The 20,628-nt window shown below is 37.3% G+C and overlaps 1 protein-coding gene and 1 pseudogene across 3 annotated transcripts in view; one reads left to right on the forward strand and one right to left on the reverse strand.

The window, feature by feature from the left end:
• Window positions 1–20,628, reverse strand: part of ARMC8 (armadillo repeat containing 8) — a 99,503-nt gene that overhangs the window by 56,213 nt on the left and 22,662 nt on the right. For 2 of the 3 annotated variants that reach the window (XM_063114268.1, XM_063114269.1), the window contains 5 exons: window positions 14,210–14,281; window positions 12,646–12,788; window positions 12,455–12,552; window positions 8,451–8,543; window positions 1,417–1,497 (listed from right to left, as the gene is read on the reverse strand). In XM_063114268.1, coding sequence (XP_062970338.1) covers window positions 1,417–1,497; window positions 8,451–8,543; window positions 12,455–12,552; window positions 12,646–12,788; window positions 14,210–14,281 — 487 coding nt within the window. The remainder of the gene's footprint in view (window positions 1–1,416; window positions 1,498–8,450; window positions 8,544–12,454; window positions 12,553–12,645; window positions 12,789–14,209; window positions 14,282–20,628) is intronic. The other variant, XM_063114270.1, reaches the window with a different exon arrangement.
• Window positions 2,299–4,597, forward strand: LOC134390829 (transmembrane protein 186-like; annotated as a pseudogene).

Here is a 20,628-nt window from a genome sequence, read left to right on the forward strand (position 1 = left end):
AAACTAGGTTATGGTCTGGGACAATACGAAGAGCCCAATTTCTCTACCACATACAATGTGTTTTTTTTCTAGGGGGCTCCTACAAGATTGTCATTTTTCATTCTTTCCATTCAGTTTTCACCAGATGATCTAATCCTCACTTCCAAGCCTAAATCTATATATGGCGTTCTTGTGTGGAACCTGAGGTTGGCAGGCACTCATAGGATGGGTAGTTGGGGTGTGAAGAAGCCTTGTCTCTCATCTGGGCAATGCTCTGCAGTATTAGCATGTACCCACAGGTGGAAACTAGGATATGTTAATGACACTTGAAAATGGAGAAAATCTTGGCAAAAGAGTAATGTTACCAGACATTTTCCCTTTCCACAACCTGTAAGTTTTTAAATTTGTTACAGTAGATTAGGACGTCTAGTGTAGAAAAGAAAGAAATGGAGGAAGGGGGGGGGATTAATGAAGGTACAAAATGGTGAAGTAAAGGGGCCATAAATAGCCACCCCCACAACTGTTGCTTGATGTGCAAGTGCTAACTGGTTTCAGCCTTTGCATGGCACAGGGCAGAGTAAGTAGCTCTTGGTATACATTTTCTTCCCCTGCCTTTGGCTAGTTTCAAGCTGGCTCCATTCCCCATTCCTATCCTCATGAGCTCTTCACCATGACCAAACACTGGATGATTGAGGTAGGGAAGCATAAACATTAGCAACCCCTACCTGAAATAAGGCTAAGTACCAAAAGAGCAGACTAGAGTCAGTAAAAGTGGATAGCAAAGAAAAATGACTGCTTCCTTGCTCTGCAGGAAACCCTTGCCATACCCAGCTCTAATGTGAAACAATGAGGACAATCTCCAGTACTTGCTGTAACTTGCTAGATGGACAACAATGAATGGCCAAAGTTTTAACTCAAAAGCCTGATAATATGACACTGCTTACCTATTTATAAAAGACAGTAAAGAAAACTTAATAAATAAGCTTGAAAACTCTTTTTAACTGAAAAAACAAAACAGAACACACTTTAAATGTTGATGTATATGTGGGGGTACAGGCTGTAAGTTTGAGTCACTGTAGCTAAAGTTCCCAGATATGAAATCCAAATTCTTTCCTGATGTAGTAAGCCACTAACTTTAAGGCATCACCTCTCTTCTGGTGCTAACCAGAAAAGACTTGAAATACTATTTAACAGGTGAAAATCAACAGCAATTCATGGCACAACCATATTCTGAAAGAAAATTGAGATGCAGGGGCAGTTTTCTTTTTTTAATACAGCATTCTATAGGTAAAATAATGCCCTGCAACATTTTACTGATAAAATACTACTCCTGATATCATAATACCTATCAAAGAAGCAATGAAATAAGTGGGCCTCTTTCTAGAAACCAAAAACGAGGTATAAAAATCTACCTGGCCAAAATTTTTAACATCTTACTTTGTAGGACAGTGAGGTCAGTAGGTGAGCAATATTCTGAACTGCACCGTGGTTAAATAAAATTGTTTGATGATCTGGCCCCTGTAAGAAAAGAGAATACAATAATACATTAGGAAGAATAATTATTCACCCCAATAAAAACACATTTACCTAAATGCAGAAAACCACATTCACTACAGTGCAGAATTCTCAGTTACCCTTTGCTTGCATAAACTCAACCCCCAAACCAGGGCAGAACACTGTTCTTAGACCTGCAAGGGCTGCCATATCTCACCTCATCCCTGTTCTAGAACTGCTGCCTCCTTACCTCCAAAAAATAAGGAAGGGGACACAGAAGCTATCCTGACACAGGTCCTCAGCAATTATTAAACAGCATACCACTACAGCAACAGAGCCACTCTAAATTCTGTACTTCATGTGTGCAACCTTGCCCTATTCCCACAGGAGACAGTGGCCCAGTCATTCTTACAACCTAGGACTGATGAGCTAGTCAAGGGGAACTTTAAAACCAATTGCCAAGAGTATCTGGACCAGAGCCTAACCTACCTCAACACATCAGGGACTTCTGAGGAATGCTATATTAGTGGGAAATACAACATTCCATAACTGAGAAGTAAACAATATGTTTTGGTTTCTATGTTTCTATCTCATTTCTCTTTTTAAAATGATCACTTCTTAAGAGGAGAAAGGTAAAGAGGAAAATGAAGGTATTTTATTTTTCATCAACTCTGTTTTCTACTAATTAATGTACAGAAGAGCTTCAAAGTGGCTGAAGCTAAAGGTTACTACAAAGCTTCAGATTTGCCAAAATTCTTATTCATTCATTTTATGTCCCACCTCATCCAATCAACTAATGAAAAGTCAATTAAAACTAAGACAGAGATGGTACTTCACGCTTATCATTGTCCAGAAGAGAAAAATATATCACTGAAAGGTAGTCTATCTGTCTGGGTTCACCAGAGGAAACCAGTTACTGGTCCAGAACAAGAATTCTCAAACCCATTTCTCCAACCCATTATTTAGTAACAACTACTTTGCAGATGCTCATTCTTTCCTGGGCCAAAACAGCCATCACTTGAGGTGGGGAGATAACATTCATACTTCTGAATAACACAGCAGCCATATTCTACTTTATACATAACAATCTTCTAAATATTTTATATACAAAAGAGTACTTAGAAACAAAACAAACTTAAGCAATTTCTCTCAATTTCCATATATTTTCTAACTTCTAATTTCTTATTTTTAATCACTATAGAATATTTCAGTTTACTCAGGCAAACTCCCATTGTATATTTTAGGTAATTTCTAATGTCTTGCTGTTATAAACAGTGTTCTTTTTGGAACATTATTGAAGTTGCATCTCAGTGCAGATCCTTAGATTAGGAAGATAAATTCCCAGAGTATAATGGCTTGATATATTTATTGTTACATATCCATCCAGAATGGTACAAACTTGCTTTTATACTAACTGAAAATACATTCTTAGGACATAAGTTGTAAGTGTGCTCCCTTTCCTCCCACCTCATACATGCACCCACAGTTATATGCACCCACAGTTATAAGTACTGCTTATTGAGTACTTGTGATGTGCTGGGCACTGCTCTAAATGCTTTACCTGCATTGTCTCATTTGAAACAAGGGAGTCACTGATTCATTCATCAGAAAGATAGTGGCAAGGATTGTATGGGGGAGCCAAGAAAAAAGAAGGGTCTCCTAAGAATCTGACCCAGTTTTTCTTACCTAGTGACTAGAATAAAATGTGAAGGTAAGCCTAAATTAGTCTTGGCTTATATGTCAGCATAGTAAGGTTTTCTGCCTTCCTTATACATCTTGACACCCCAGTGTAAACACTGGCAGAGCTTAGCAAAATGGTTAAGTAAGCAGGATGCTGCCTCAACCTCTTGTACCTCATTGTTCTTCCAAATGTCTGCAGCCAATCTGTTTCCCTGCTTTGAGATGACCTAATACTAATAGATTATTTATATTCTCCAAGGCATCTTATACATATACATGCATATACATAAGTATATTCTTTGCCCCATTTTAGTACAAATCGTATAATACTATATACACTGCTCTAACCTTTTACTTCCTTTAAAATACATTTATCTTGGAAATCATTCATATCAGTACATAAAGAGTTTTCTAATTTCTTTTTTGGCCTTTTTCCATTGTATGCATGTCCCATATTTTAACTAGTACCCTAAAGTTAGACATTCAAATTATTTTTAGTCTTTACTATTATAAACATCAATGCATGTATCTTTTTTTCTAAGATCTGAATCATTTCTGAAATATCCTTACTGATAAAGTTATATTTACAACAAAGATCAAGCACATTACAATTCTCTCTGTACATAATTATTCCTTGCTGTTGACAAGATACTCTACTTTTTATCCCTCAAATTCTTTGCTTCAAAGATGGCAGCAGCTCTCTTGCTCAGGCCATTCTCTGCCATGTGACACCCTGCAATGCTGAGGAGAGTCACCACCAAGAAGAAGCCCTCACTAGATGCACCCCCTGGACTGTTGACTTCCCAGCCTCCAAAACTGCTGCCCTCCTCAGAGCTGTGCTGAGGCTGTGGGGGACAGCTGTGTGGGGAAGGACTCTCCCTGGGCTGTGGTGCTGCAAGGGGCAGGAGGATCCCCAGAAGTGGGTAGGGAGCAAGTCACCCACCTCCAAAGAGAAACCACCAGGCACAGAGACTGAGAAATTCCAGATGGTCTACCATTCTGACAGCATTAGAGCCTTCAGGTACACTTTTCAGCTGAAGATAGCACAGACTGCTCTGACAGTGGTGACCTAGCCACTGGGCCTCTACTGGTACTCCTAGGGCCCATGACTCTCAACTCCTTGTGCCTTGTGAGCAGGATAGCTGGCTTTGCCCTGGCCATGCTGGGCTGCATGAGCTATTTCTTCCAGGGCATTCTGTACATGAATGAGTCCAGTACCATGCAGGGGGGCCACCCGACCTTCTGGGGCTGATGGTAGGACACATACTGTCCCCTGGCAGACGTGATACCCTTGATGGAAACCAAGGACTGGCCCTGGGAGCTGTCTGTGTGCATGCAACAGTACAGTGGGAAGCATACCTTCTACCTCACCCTGTGCTATCACTGCATCCTAGACAGACAGCGTTTCACATAGGTGTTTGGGGTGCTGGACATGCTCAAGTGACCAACTGGGAGCTGAGCATCTGAGTAGCTCTGGGCTGCCTAGATTTTTCTTTTCTTTTCTTTTTTTTTTTTTTTTTTTTTTGTGGCTGGTCAGTACAAGGACCCGAACCCTTGACCTTGGTGTTGTAACACCACACTCCAACCATTGCCTAGATCTCTGACAGGAAGGCTCAGAGTATGGGTGAGGCTGAAGAAGGGGATCGGGCACCTAGAGATTTTACCAGGACCCCTGGAAGCTTGTCTTTTGAGATAAAATTCATGAGGGAGAAGCTAGTAATTAGGTTTATGGAAAAGGCCCTTGGTACAAATTCTTATAGCCCTTCAGTCCTATAACATTCAGTCCTATAACAGCCAGAAGTTTCTGTTAAGAGCCAGTTCTTGGAGGAAGCTATGCCAAGTTTACCCAGATAGTCCACGGCTGTGAAATCAGAAGATGGAGAGGTGTGGTAAGGGGAGCACAGGATTTGGGGTTAGATGACTTGGATTCTGTCAGTTCTCAACTCCCTCTCCTGGATCTTGGTTTCAACATCTGTAAAATGGAAAGTCCTGCCTGTCTCACGGGATGTAGTGTGAGAATACACAATAAATGTTAAGTGCTTTGCAAACTCAACAGCCCAGAGCAAATGTAAAGCACTTGAGCAGAGGTTATGGTGTGGTGAAAGGCTTCCAGGCAACCAGGAGGCATTTCCAGAGCCCTGTGCTTTGGCCCCTCATTTATCCAGCAGCAGAGGGGACTGGGATGAAGCCTAAAGTGGCGTCATTTCATCCCACCAGGATGGTAACTGCACACTGACTGGGGCAGTTGAGTGAGTACAATACCGCCGTTGAGGTTTTGTTCACCACCCAGAGGTCTTGGTGCTCTTACATTGGAAGGTTTTGCAATTAATAAAGCCAGATGGACTAAATGCTGGTGTGTTATTTTATAAACTAAGTCCAGTTATATGTATTGCCCCCTCCCCATAATCACTAATGTTTATTATATAATTAGTAACAGAGTAAAGAGAAAAGAAGGCATGATCTTTATAATTTTGCACTCAGAATTCTGTCAACAATTTTTTTTGTGTAGCCTTCCAGTCTCTGTTTCATTGTAGTAAAACACAATTTATCCTGTTAGCCATTTTTAAGTCTACAATTCAGGGACATTAAGTATAGTCACAATGTTGTGTGCAAACATCACCACTATCCATATCCAGAACTTTTTCATCACCCCAAACAGAACCTCTGTGCCCATTAAATAAACCCAACCCCACTCTATCCCCAGCCCTTGGCAACCACTAATCTGTTTTTTGTCTCTCTGGATTTGCCTATTCTGGATATTTCATGATAAATGGGATCATACAATTAAAAAAAAAAAAAGATGGCAGCAAATATTTGTTACAAAAGAAGCTCTTCCTCCTCTCTGAGATCACACATAGGACTCTGTAAAAACAACTGCAAAGAAGGAATTAGTGGCTGAACCAACTAGAGTAAAAGCGATCATACGATTCTTATCAAGTCTCTTTCATCTTTCTCCAAATCAACCTGTACAAATCTGGCAGTTAGTGTGGCAGCATCCACCGTGTGGGAAGCACATAAGGCCCCATGATCTTAAACTCTAAAAGATAGGTTCCAAAAATCTGATAACTCCTTTAGAAGTGGCAAAAATTTACAAGTTAGAATTCCAATAAATATTATTACTAACCTTTTTTGCTCCTTAATAAATCAAAAGCTCAAAGAAATAATTATGATTAACTTATAATACAAATGCTTTAGTAATCTCTCCCCATTTTCCTGTTTCCCCTCTCCAATGCATATAAATTTATTTAATACTGATATCAGTCTATGCAAATTAGAATCTAAAGTTTTGTTCCATTTTAGCTAAGTGAGCACTTGTGAATGACTCTTAAAATTCTATTATGAATTTTGTTTTAAGCCTACATGCAAAAAAAGAACAACATGAAAATAAAAGTTTTTCACACGTAATAACAATACACAGACTATCAGATTAGTTGTTTACAAAGATACATGTTGTTAGTGTACCGGTAAAGAATTTAATATTGTATTTTAAGCTATTACTATTGTCACTGGATTTATGAATGTTATAATGTTTCTTGAGGTCTACTTATAACTCAGAATATTTAAATTTGGTCATTTAGTTACAGTGGCAAATGCTAATTATCAGGCTAAAAAAAAGATGAATGAAGGTGATTTTCTCTGATAACATCTTCAGTTCTGTCAGTGGCATGAGAGTAGCTGTAAATCATTCTCCCCAAAAGTTTCTTTCCAGCAAAAGAACTAGTGATTTAATGATACTCCTTTATCTATGATTTCAGCTCAAACAGCATTGAGAAGTTTCAGATGAGCAATCCTAAAAGTGTTGAGAAGTGTCTAATGAAAGCTAACCCTGAAAGCTCTTTTGAGTAACTTCAGGAATGGAATTATTCAAACTTCTCATAATTTAACAGGATAATTTCACATGTAGTTATTCTTCCAGATCCAATGACTAGTAGATGCTGTGTTTTCTTGAGCACTCAGCAATAGATGCTAAAAGATTTTTCATGAAGCATAGAGTTCTAGAGTATCCTCCTCTACTTACCTGCCAGGGCTGGCTATAGGGCATCATTTTGTTGGAAATTTCTAGACCTGTTTTGAGCTCATTTTTAGCAAATGAACTGCATCAAAATTGTCATTTTCTTAAAGCCCTACTTTGCCCACCTCAAAAGGTTCAGGCATTGTTTGATATCCCTAATCCTATGAGTTGGCCTACACACTGACAAAGCAATCCAGGAAGAGAAACAGCACGGATTTCTGACAAAAATCTTAAATTTTAAATGCCTTAAACAGAACTGAATAGGCTGTGATAATGAGGTAGGTTTTGGGAGGGAGTTTAAATGTTTATAATGTAGATAATTTTTCTGAAACCAAGTAATTTTCATTTATTTGGGAAGCTGTTCTAAAATAGCATAGACCTAGAATCTTCTTCCTTTGGAATGGAGGTGTTCATTTCTCTTATCCCTTTTTTCCTGTAGTTTCCAAAGCTCCTCACTTGGCATCTGTTTTATAAATGACAGGAAGTTAAGTAATGTCCTGAAACACTTACAGAATCACTGGAAGATAACGAATTATTTGGTTAGAAGTTAGAAAATGTGTAAAAATTATGAAAGACCTCAAATACATAGTCATCCATGATTAATAAAAAGTACACTCAATATATAATCTATGAAGCAAAATAAGTAGCACTTCATAGCACTCTTCAGTTTAGGTTTGGGACCTTTTAATAACAGAGAAATTTCACTTAGCAATGAGCAGAGAAGAATCTCTCTTATTTTTCCTCACATGAAACCACTTAAAACAACATGGAAACTGAGGGTGTCAGGGAACAGCCATGATCACATACCGCTAGTATAGAAAATGCACAACAGTATGTGGTAAAACTACAAATGCACATATCCTTTGACTCATCAGTCCTGTTTCTTATAAAATGTCTCATATACAAGGTATTTGTTGTGGCATGGTTTTATAATAGCATAAGACTGTAAACAAACAGATTATCCGACAACAGAGTAGTGGTTAAATAAATTATTGTACATCTATATAGTAAAACACTATGCAGCTGTTAAAAAAAAGAATGAGGGCGCTCCTTATGTACTGACATGGAATAACCTTCAAAGTACGTTAAGTAAAAAATGCAAGGTGCAGAACAGTATGTATGACACTCTGCCATCTGTGTTTAAAAAAAAAATTTATATATATTATATATATATATATAAAACCATAGATCTATAGGTTGTCTCTGGGAGGATACACAAAGAAAGCACATTCCTTAAGGGCATATAAGATTTTACATTATGGAGAACATTTACTCTGGTTCTTACTTTACAGCAGTGTGAGAAGATCTGACAGATGTATTCCTGGGTATAGCGGGACCTGCTAAGCAGTGCCATGAGGTGCGGTATCACTGTGGCGTCCTGGAGTTGAAGGGAAAGAGAACACAGTAACAAGGAGCTTAAGTACCATGAGTACATTTGACAAAATATTTCCATGAGCAGGTACATAGTCAAGCCTCTTATCTTAATGACAATAAATCAAGTCTCCTTAAGAAACAGAGCAAACAAAAGCAATAGGGCCATGAAAACTGTGTGGGCAAAGGACAAGGAAAGAGGCTACAATGTTCATCCTTGGTAACAAAATATAAGAACAGGAAATTGTCAATAACTCTCCTATCACTAGCCTACATCCTCACAATAAAACAAAATCATTTCAATAAGACTTGAAAGAAATCAGTTCTGATACTAAAATGTGAAGTTAACTAGTAAGATATACCATAATAGTTTATAAGGAAAAATTATCATATAAAAATAAAACTTGACAATTTTGATCTCTGAGATATTATGGTAAGCATCAGTAAGTACTAACAATCTCTAACAATAACTGTACTTAGCTATTTTCACTCTGCAAAAGATAAGGCAATTTACATGTTTAGTAACTTTTAATGTACAGTCCACTCCGCCTATTGCTGACACTTAACAACTTACATAGTGGTAGAGGAAAAGAGAAAAGACTCAAACCACCCTGATGCAGGGCTCTCCAGGAATTTCCTTTTATTTAGAATGCAAAAGGAATTAAAAGTTGAAAGGAGATTTGGCCTGAACCACAGATGAAAAAGGAGACTTAGCTCACGCCTCCTAGTGAATGCTGTCCCCCAAGTCCTTGAGCTATGCTTCTCAGGTAAAAATGCACATGCAAATTCCCAGGTGATGTTCTTAATGTACAGATTCTGATTCCGTAGGTTTGGGGTAGTACCTAAGAGTCTGTATTCTAACTAGTTCCCAAATGAGGCCAATCCTGCTTGACCGCAGCCCACACTTTGAGAATACTCACAAAAGACAACAGAGGGCAAGGAAAGAAACTTAAAAGAACACTGTTGATGGGATGAACAGGATTTGGGGGTTTTCTTCAAAAAGAAAAGAATGCCCCAGATATATAAAAGCTAAATGGGAAAATAGAAGGCTGTGGATTCCAAGTAGAATTTCTTCCCCCTTTCTTAGAATAGCCCTCTGTGTTGTCATAAGCAGTTGAAAAAGTGAAAAACTTCAAAGAAATTAGAAAACCTCAAAGAAAGCCAGGTACTAAATGCATAGAAAGAGAAGAGAATGTCAAGTGGGGGGAGGGAAACAGTGGTCCCACTCAGGGAAGCACACAGCAGCGAAGACAGAGCAGGCAGATCAAGAGATGGGGGAAGCCTTTATCAGGCTCCTGAAGCTATTTCTGTCTCCTTCCTTCCCCCTATTGCTCTCTCATTCCTCAGTTTCCCTCAGTTTTCCTCAGTTACAACAACCCCTATCCCATTTCTTCATGTTTGCCCCCTTTCTGCCAGTTGTATTTATACTTCAAAAAGTTCATGGAAAAATGGAATTAGTATATGAATCTTTCCATGAACTTTCTGAACACCCCTTGTACATCTGCAGTTCATAGATGATTACACAAGGCAAAGAACAAGCACACAATGTGCCCAAAGTCTCCTATCTGATAGAGAGGACTTCAAACTAGAGACCCTGCACTCTTCTCACCAACTGGACTGCCCTGTCCCTACGTTAGTGCCTGAGCTGCTGTTACAGCTGGCCTCTACACAGTTCAACTCACAGAAGTCACTTGATTACACAGAAACACTGTTCTCTGTCAGTTATCCCACTGTACAACACTTCACGGGTTCTCCACTGTTTCTGAGGCATAAAATCTCTGAGGCATAAAATCAAGATGTTCCATAATTAAGATGCTCTCACTATCTAAATTCTCCCTGGGTCTTAATTTTTCTTATGTGAAAAAAGTTAAGTGGGCCTAGACCAGAGTTTTCTAAATTGTGCACCAGGACCCATCAGTAGGTCATGAATCAGTTTAGAGAGAGAGGAAGAAGGAGTTAAAACAGCTGGCCAGGATCAATTTCTCCCCGTATTACTGGGCTGGGAGTTGGTGAGAAACTTGCAGGGTAAAGAAGACAGGTGATTGGTTTCATCTCTTTGTAAACACGACAGTATGACCTCTACGAAAACAGACTGACGTTTACTAAAAAATCCTTCTCTATGGAATGCTTTCAGCAGGATGTTTACAATAACCCAGTAGTTCTTAAAGACTGGTCTATGGACTAGCAGCATCTGAGTTACCTAGAAACTTGATAGAAACACAATTTCTGGGGTCCCACTCCAGACTCACTGAATCAGAAACTCTGGAAGTAGGGTCCAGCAATCTGTGTTTAACAAGCCCTCCAGCTAATTCTGGTGTATGCTCAAATTCAAGAACCACTACAGTAAATAATCAATGGATTTATGAGGCAATGAAGAATGTCACATAAAACTCTGAGGTATAGAATTGAAATGTTTCATAATTTAGATACGCCCTACTATGTGAGGTGGCCTATAAACCTCACTTATAGACCTTACGTATCTTTTTAAAAAAAAAAAAACAAATCTGCCTTGATCTTGGTAGACCTTATGTATCATTAAGGACCAGAAAAGTATATGTCTGATAAAGGAAGGATGGAGTAGTGAGCTACATGACACCTCCCCTCTCCACGTTTGCTTTGCCTATCTATGCCTCCTGGTTGCTTATATTCTTAAAATACAGTCAGCCCTCTGTAACCCTGGGTTCTGCATGTGCGGATTCATTCAACTGTGGATTAAAAATATTTAGGAGGAGGGGAGAAGAAGACAGGTGGAACAGATAGTTGCACCTGTACCGAACATGTACAGACTTTTTTTTGGTCATTATTCCCTAAATGATATAACAACTACTTGCATTTACATTGTATTAGGTATTATAAGTAATCTAGAGATGATTTAAAGTATACTGGAGGATGTACACAGGTTACATGCAAATACTATCCCATTTTATATCAGGCACTTGATCATCTTTGGATTTTGGTATCAACAGAGGGCAGGGGGCTCCTGGAACCAATCCCCTGTGGATACTCAGAGACAACTGCATTTATAAAACCTGATTCTAGATAAAATCACTGATTCATGTCTATCTAATTTGAGAATCTGATTCTTTATGTTAGCTCAGGAGAATCACAACCAGCATTTTTTTAAAAAATGAGAAATGACAGAATAGAAACCAGAGGGCATCACATTTGTGGAATTGTGCTGTTAAGCTTTGTCTCACACACACACAAATTCACATGTATGTATAGTAAGGCAATGGAAAATATATATTTCTCAATGTATATTGTGTTTCAAATATATTACCCTAAATAATTCTCATTAAGAAAATCTTTTATATTCAACAGATAAAAAGACCCTCTCATTACTCTTGAGGCTTTTGAAAACCACTGACAGACTCCAAATATCTTTTGATTTGCCCAAACATATCTTCTGATTCAAGCCTGGCAAGCAAGCCTCTTACAAGTTGGTTCTGATCTACCTCTCTGGCTGAAACTAACAATGATGCCCTCCCTATATTAGATATTCAGCCACTGTACTGCATATTCTCTCTTACACACATCCTTCCTCTCCACTTCTCTAAGTTTTATCCATTATTCAAGCCCCAGGTCAAATTCTAGCTTCTCTACAAAGCCTACTCTGCTGGACTTTTACCTAAAGTAAGTAGAACTCCTTATCACTCATTTAGCACAAAACATATCCCTTAATTTGTACATATAAAAGGATAAAAATTGATTTTTTTTAATAGTTTGTAAATTCAACCTGAGACTATCTTTCCCTTCTTTACAATGTCTAGAACATTTGATATTCGCAAATAAGCAAGAACTCAAATACTTCTTGAGACTTTTCTATATAACTGTTATGATGAGTTTGGAGATGCTAAGCAAATTAGGAGTAGGCTATTGATGAATCATAACTAATGACTCAAAACATCTAAAACTCACCGTATACAGTAGCTCCTCTGGAGTGACAGGACTGGTGAAGATGGTACGCAAGCATCGGAGGCAAGCTTCAATGAACTTCAGGTCTGGGGACAGTAGTCCTATTAACAGAAACTAGATTTGAGACTCATCCTTTTAACCAGTATTTAAAACACTGCAAATTGATTCTAATCTTTAGAATCTTCCCTACATACCTTGCAGTAAGGCAGGGATTATATGGCAGTCCAGTAGAGACTTGACATTGTTCTCAGTACCCATAGCAAGACTCCCCAACACCACTGCACATTCAGTTTTCAACTCTGTGGTTGAGGTTTCTTGCTGAAGCAAGTACAACAACCTAAAAATAAGGAACTTGATAAACAAAGAGACTAAAAATGCTTACAGAAAAGTAAGTTAAAGTAATGTGACCAAAAAAGGCTACCAATACATTCCAAATACTGAAAATATGGTTGGCTGAGCTTATTTAAATCCCTCTGGGAAATGGTCATTAGTTTATATCATCTGCTAATTCAATAAAGAAATATCTGGAAAAAAAATCTAGAAGAGATTTTCTTCATGTTGAGCAAAACAAAGTCATATAATAACAGAGTTTATCAGAACTGTGAAACTGAAAGTTGTCCACAAGTAGTCTCTGTAGAAGTAGCAGCACCAGCCCATGTCATCTGCCAAGTTCATGTTATCTGCCACTTCCAGGTTGGTCTCTTCAGAATATGAAGACCCCTAATGCCAAGTGTTGTTGGATCTTAAATCCAACTAGAAATGAATCCTGAATCTAGAGCAGTAGTGCAGAGATCACAGAGGTCTACACTAGAGGGAATCTTCAGAGTCCTTGAGAAGTTCTTCAAGCAAAGGAAGCTTTCTTCTTTCTCCAATTCTCCCATCTGGGGAATGAGAAGATCCTCCCACCTCCACTCCAGCCCAGCTTGTCAAACAACTACTCCCCACACATGAACCCTCCACTTGTGCTGTTATACCCGAACCTCCACTTGTGTTGTTAACGCAAGTCTCTAAGGCTGCTGAGAGCTTTACGGTTACTAGAGTATATATTTGAGGTTGGTGATGTTAAAAACATTAAAACCATTAATCCTGTATCAAAGGATAAAAAATAAAAAAGAAGAGAAAAAAACAAAACATTTATTCTAAATGAAAAATTGCAGCTACACACAAAACTTAGTTCTCAGTAGCAAAAGCAAAGAGGAAGTTATATAATTGTAATTGCCTGCCAAAAGGAAGCTTATTAAGTCATCAGAAGAGATCAAACTTCCTAAATAACTTAAAAAACAGCAAATTCAAAAAATTAGAAATGAAAAAAAAACAACAAAATAACCTCCCACCAGGATTAAAAACCAAGCAGGTTTTGCTTTTTTCTTTAAATTCAAAAAGGTCTTGAGAATCTTTATTTTCCACTCACACAATAACTGCCAGGGCTATAAGACGGGGAAGAAGGTACTAGGTTGGTGTACATTGCTTACATACCCAACAACGCTTTTATTGCAAGGTCAATGATCTTCTGGAATTTCTAAGGAGTGATAATACATTCACTTCTTATTTCATTCTCTGGTACTTTATAGTTCTTTTTTTCTTACAGATGTTTCATATACAAGAATACTTCAAAACATTTATTTTTAAAAATAGGATTTACTTAAAAAATAGGATAGACAATACAGAAAAAAAATGGGTCTTAGAATTGCCAGTGAGAAATACATTAGAAACTTAGAAGCATGAATGGCAGAAAAGGGAGTGAGATAGCAAACATACCTTGGAACAGCTCCCAAAACAATGAGGTTGGCTTTCTGCTTGTTGTTTCCAATTACAGCATTTTTCATGTCTCTGAATATGGGGGGGTGGGAGGGGAAGTAAAGTATATTGAGACATCACCGAAAAAACCCAAAGATCAATTAATTCCACTTTATTACGCAACATCTTGGATTGGCAAGTACAGAAGTTAGCGACAAAGTCAAAGCATTGACCCTTTTACACCTGGGTGCTAAGCAGAAGGGACAGAGACCGTGGGGGCCATAGAACAGGGGAGCAGTGTGGAACGGGCGACAGCCTGAGTACTGGCAGAGACTCCATACAGAGATGTGAGTTCTTCTAAAAAGGGTACCAGTTCCTTGCATATAAAGGAATATAGGCCGCCTTCGCACTCACAGCTCTGGGAGTAGGGAGTACAAACAACTGGCCCACAGAACACGTCTGAGCTTGTTTCAGAAGTCACTTTGCTCACTTTTTTCCTCCTCTTCTGACTTCTTTTAGACTGAATATTTCTTATGATTCCACTTTATTGCTTTATTTTCTTACTAGCTGTGTCTCTTTGGGTTTTGTTTTGGTTTCAAAGGTAGCTTTAGAATTTCCAATGGATCTTCTAATCTATCACAGTTAATCTTAAATTGATATTATACTATTTCACATATATTGTAAGACGCTAGTAAGTGCATATTTCCACTTCTCCATCCATTCTTTATGCTGCTGTTGTCATACATTTTATTTTTTATTCTAGCTACACAGAGCTCTTCACTTTACCAGGAGCAAAACTCTATTCCATAAGAAGAGTACCTCTATCAATAATCAATTGGCTCACAAATTCATGGTTGGTTCCAAAGGACATGTGAAGAAAAACTAAATAGCTCAAAAAAAAAAAAAAAAACCCTAAATACTACAAAATGTTTAAAAAATACTTGCTCCAATTGGTCAGTACTGCTGTCTTAAACTAACACTATAATACTATGTTCTTCTATAGACCAGGGGTTCTGAAAGTAGGGAAAAGGGCAGCTCCCGAGAAGCATTTCAGAAGTTTGTCAGTGTCTGGAAATTTCTAGCTGAAAGAAAACTGAATGTTCCAATATCATACCTGCCCTGTAACTAAAAGGGAGTTTTTAAAAAAATCAAATTATTCATTTTTGAAAATCAGATCACAGCACGGTGGCATTCATAGTATCTGAGCCATAAATACCAAATACCTGTATCAGTCTACATGTGCAGCTCTAGTATTCATTCACTCGCACTACGTCATTAAGTTTTCTAGCATTGTCAGGCCTAAGCATTTATATACTGAAATATTATGAATTACTTTCTTTTTTATTTCTCTTTTATATTAGAAGAAAGGCATTATATTATTTTTGGAATTGTGTATGTCATTGGAAATTTAATTTCAGGATAGTACAAGAGGTGTTACAAAATATTTATAATAAGGAAAAGTTAGGTCTCATAGTGTTAAGAGCATTCTTCCTCACTTCTTTCACATCCCAAAGTAAGCTCCCCTAAATATTCATCCAGCATCTCTTTTGACTTTTCCTCTTTTAGGTAGCAGAGCTCTATAATATACATAAATTTTTTTGTCAACCTTGAAAGTTACGATCCTAAAAAAGTTATACAGTCAGCAAAACACGAGTATGGAAAGGGGGGGAGGGAGTTACTTAAAAAAAAATTAACAAATAAGTGTTATAGTCATGTATTTCCAACACCAACCACATTCACTAGCATTAAAACACATAGTAATAATTAACCCTTCTCCTCAATCACCTTCTTTGATTACTGCAGAAAAAACCCTGCTACAACTAGTGCTTTCAGCAGATTTGCCCCACCAAGTTTCTGAATGGCATTTTACAAGTCTTGAGCCAAACACTGAAACTGCCTGGTTTTTCCTTCCTTTAGCTCAGTGCTTGAGGGTAGTAGGTCTTTTTTTCAGGGCTTGATCTATCCCTCTCTGTAAACTACCCCTCAGATCTTCTAAATGGTTTACAGCAGATAAGTAGCAATATTTTACTGTTTATGGGACTAAATTGAGTGAAGTTTACTGAGGTTTTTACAAATTTCTGACACATGATTATAAAACTATATGATATCAAAGACTCAGTTAGCAAAGCATAGCTAGTAACAGACAGTACACCTAGGCTCCTGACTCCTGCTGATTTTTTCTCAGAGACTTCATTCCTAAACATCAGCTTATAGGCCCTACTCTAACAGCTTTTCATTTACTTTCATTATCTTCCCTTCTCTTAACGTGTTCTGCCTGTATGGGTGCAGCACATCCATTTGCAGCAGTTATCTATCTAGCCTATTTTGTGCCAGGTACCATTCTGGGTGCTCTTTCTATTCTGGAACTCCCAGCAATAATATTTTCCCAGTTTTCTCTCCATTCTTCCTAAACTAAGCAGAAATGAGATGTCCCTACAATACCTTATGAATCCATTCCAAACATATGAAGCCATGCCAAAGTAAATGTTTTTTTTTTTTTTTTTAATAAACAAAAACAAACAAAACCCCCTCCAAAACCAATTTTCCAGTTCTTTTAATAGTTTACAAAAAGGACATGAAAGAGGCATCTGATGGCTATAGAGTAAATGCAGACTAAAGAGAACACAATAAAATGGACCAATGTCTAAAGAAAAAAATCTTGCTCAAGGTATAAAATAAATGTCTATGCTAGATAAGGAAAAAAAAGATGTTAACACCTATCAAATGAATTCTATTTGACTGTTACTATAAAGCGATGCTAGTAGATCATTTCTATGAAAGAGTTAAAATTGAGAGAGATGATAATCATTACATATTCCCATATTCAGCAGATTGAAGTACAGTGTAGGCTGGATTGAAAAATCAATTTCAGAGGCAGCAGGGACTCAACAGTCAGCCTGCCAGATGAAGCTTCTTTCGGTTCCCAGAATGTACTTATTTTCTCTCTCTCATCACTTTACCCCCTCCCTCTTTCTTACCTTCCCCTGGCTAACTTTACTCATCCTTCAGGATGCCAATGTCACTTCCTTAGCATGCCCTGACACCCCTAGGTGTGGGTTAGGTGTCCCTCTTAAGTGCCCTCTACCATAATACACTCATGACTTTATGAAGATAGAAGTGTCTCTCCTCTTGAGAGGTAAGAAAGTCAAACTGACCTGAAAATATCAGAAGTTACTATCAATGGATCATTAACTATAGTGATTCAAGAAAACGTACCATGTAGAAATCCTTATTTTTATAAATGCAAACTCACAACCATTATCCAAGATGGAAGCACAACAAAAGTATGAAGATTTATAATTACCTTAATGTTCACAAAGCTTTCCATATTTGCTACTTTATTTCATCTTCATCACATCCTTGAGTAACATTAACCCCATTTTACAGATGAGGAAGCTATGATTCAGGTCTGGGACTTTTTTCAGAACCCCTTATTAAATGACAGAGCCAGTCTCAACCCATGTCTTTTATTCCAAGTATTTTCTATTACCTGCAGTACACCAGGCATTACAACAAACTAATGGAAAACCCAAACAAATTCGGTAAAATAATTTCCTTTTTCCTCTTGTGTTTCAATTTTACATTTTTACACAAAATAAAGGTTTTTCTAACTTTTAGTCAGACATCCTTTTCCCAGTAGATCAAAGGAATGTAATCTCATGCCTACCAACCTTTAAGGTTGGGGGAAAATGCCCTATTTATATTCTGCTGAAATTCAGCAATTAGTTTTTGAGCTGAGTACTGTGCTAGACTCTGAAGGATACAAGAGCATCACATGATGAGATGCCTGATGTGAAGAGTTCACAATTTCTCCGGAGAGACAAAAATAACACTGACAATGTACGGCATGCTATATTATAAACTGAGTGTTTATAAGGCTAAGAAAAGTAGATGCTCAATAAGCCTAACAGGTTTTGAGGCAATGGTAGGAACTAAGATGAACCTTAGAAAATGATCAGGATTTGGATAAGTGGATGGGGAGGGCAAAAGGAAAAGCCATTCATAGGAGGTACTATTGGAAATGAACATGGCATGTTTCTGAGGCAGTATAAGGAACTGCATTGAAAGAGGATCACTGTAGGGTGGCCTGGAACATAAAGTTGGAAGAGTGACAGGGAGAAGAGACAAACTAAAGGGGGATGAATTAAGCAGCAATCATGTTTTGACCACAGAAAAGACATGAAGGAAGCAGTGAGTAACAGAGATAAGCTGAATATGGAATGGATTGGAATGCTGATAATACTAGAGTCAAGAGGGACAACTCAGTGGTTTATGCTCCTCCACCTTTGCGGCCCTAAGATCCCCTGTGCTTATCATTATCGTAGCAACATGGTAAACAACTCACAAAATTATTTGGACTTCAAAAATTACAAACATACTCACTGGTCTGTCCTATAATTATTATGATGCTCTTTTTGGAGAATATAATATCCAAACATCCAAGTACAATAAGCTTTCTGTTACCAAGCATGGTTAGGGAGTGAGATATATCCACATTCCAACTGAAGTTACCATTGCCATATGGGAATTGCCAATTCACAAGAAATTAGATAATGATAGACTAAAGTTATTTTTAACCTAATGCTTTGATTCAGGAGATACTTGAGAAATTTACAGCAAACTTCAGCTCAGTCAACTTAGGCAGTTACTGCATATCAGCTATATGCATAAATTGAAAGGAAGTGAGAATTGGCAGTAATTTAGTTCATTCTTATAAACAAATTACTCTGTGATGTAGATTTCTGGAATATATGTAGTTTCAAATACAATTGTGATTTGTATAAAATCATGAAAAATTTACTGTAAATATTTCATCTTTTTTCCTTAGCATCTTATGGCTCTTTAATGACAAGTGAATGCATAATTTTGAAAATTAAATACTGGCTCAGAAATTAGGATATTTATTGTATTTAACTCTTTGTTTTATCAACATATGATTACAAATCACTTTACAGTCTCCAAAAATGATAAAGAGTACAATTTAATGATTGCATTAATAATAAATGCCAAAATATTTTTGTGCCATATTAATATTTTTTATATTTAGTCATTCCAAAGAACATCGTTATAATCACATAAAATAAACATATATAGTTTACCTGCCTGTAAGTAATGAGTATGTCAATTTGGTCTAATAATTTCTGGATAATCCTGCTACTCTTTTAACCATAATTCTGACTGAATTCTGTCTCAGAATACATAGTTTTAAACAATAGGATCACACCATTACATTTGGTATTAAGGTCATCTTTGTATATGTTTACCCATAACACTTTAAAAAATAACTGATTAAATGTATTAGGAGGAAAAAAAAATTTTTTTTAAATTTCTTTTTTAGTATATTTATTTTGAATTATCCTAAAACTGAACCCTTTAACTTAAAGGTTCTCAAAAACCAAAAGCTTCATTTTACGGAAACCCGTATCTTTAGTTTACGGAAGAAAATGGAACCTCTCTACCTGTACTGAAACAAGAGATAAATAATTTCCTGGAACCAGAAAACAGAATAATCATTACCAAAATAAAATTACTTCATTACTACACTGAAATACTTCAGACGACACTTTAGAAATGGATTCTTGGTGAAAAGCCACACAATTTTGCAGCATCCACAATTGTCTGACTGAATTCACCACCGAGGTCAGTCTAGGCTTCTGATTCTCCTCAACTTTGAAACTACAAAGCCAGCCATACTTGCTTCTATCACCTTTCACCTTTCAACACAGGGATATCTGCTGATCTGTCTTTGAGAATCAGTAATGTAAAAACCAGATCAAGTATTCTAATTTAGATGTTAAAAAAAACCCCACAAAAAAACAAATAAAAAGCACTGTTTAAGAAGCTTTGATTCATGATCTACAAAAACATTTGAACAGTTCTTTTTCACCTATGAGATTTAACATGGTTAAACCACTACCATAACTTCACCAAAAAACACCCTGAAATTGTTTTTTAAAGCCACCCATAGATCTCCAATTAGAGGAAGCTCAGAATTTGCAATGCAGGGTAGTTTAGCTGATATACCTACTCCCTACTGTAGTTGCGAAGGCTACAGTTTATGACTTCCCTCTTCTCTCTGCTCATATCTTACTCCATGCCTACTAATCTTCTATTCAGTTATGCATATGAAATTTTGCTCTTTCAGAGAAAAGGATCTGATTCTGCATTCAAACCTCTGATACAATAGGATTGTTCAAGTTTATGCTAAATATTGTACTACTAACAAAAAAGTTATCTCTAAATAACGCCCCACTCCTCAACTAAAAATTAAGCAGTCCTGATGCCTGATATTATTTTTCAACAAGGACATTCTCGCTGACTAGGTAAAATGGTTCTTTGTGATGTGGGTTATCTACAAAATTTTCCCTATATTTATGGGTAGGGCTATCGCTCTAACTCAGCTGAATAATTATAGACTATAATGAAAACTCATTATTCGC

The sequence above is a fragment of the Cynocephalus volans genome, chromosome 11 (assembly GCF_027409185.1).
Source record: "Cynocephalus volans isolate mCynVol1 chromosome 11, mCynVol1.pri, whole genome shotgun sequence".
In the NCBI taxonomy this organism is placed as follows: Eukaryota; Metazoa; Chordata; class Mammalia; order Dermoptera; family Cynocephalidae; genus Cynocephalus; species Cynocephalus volans.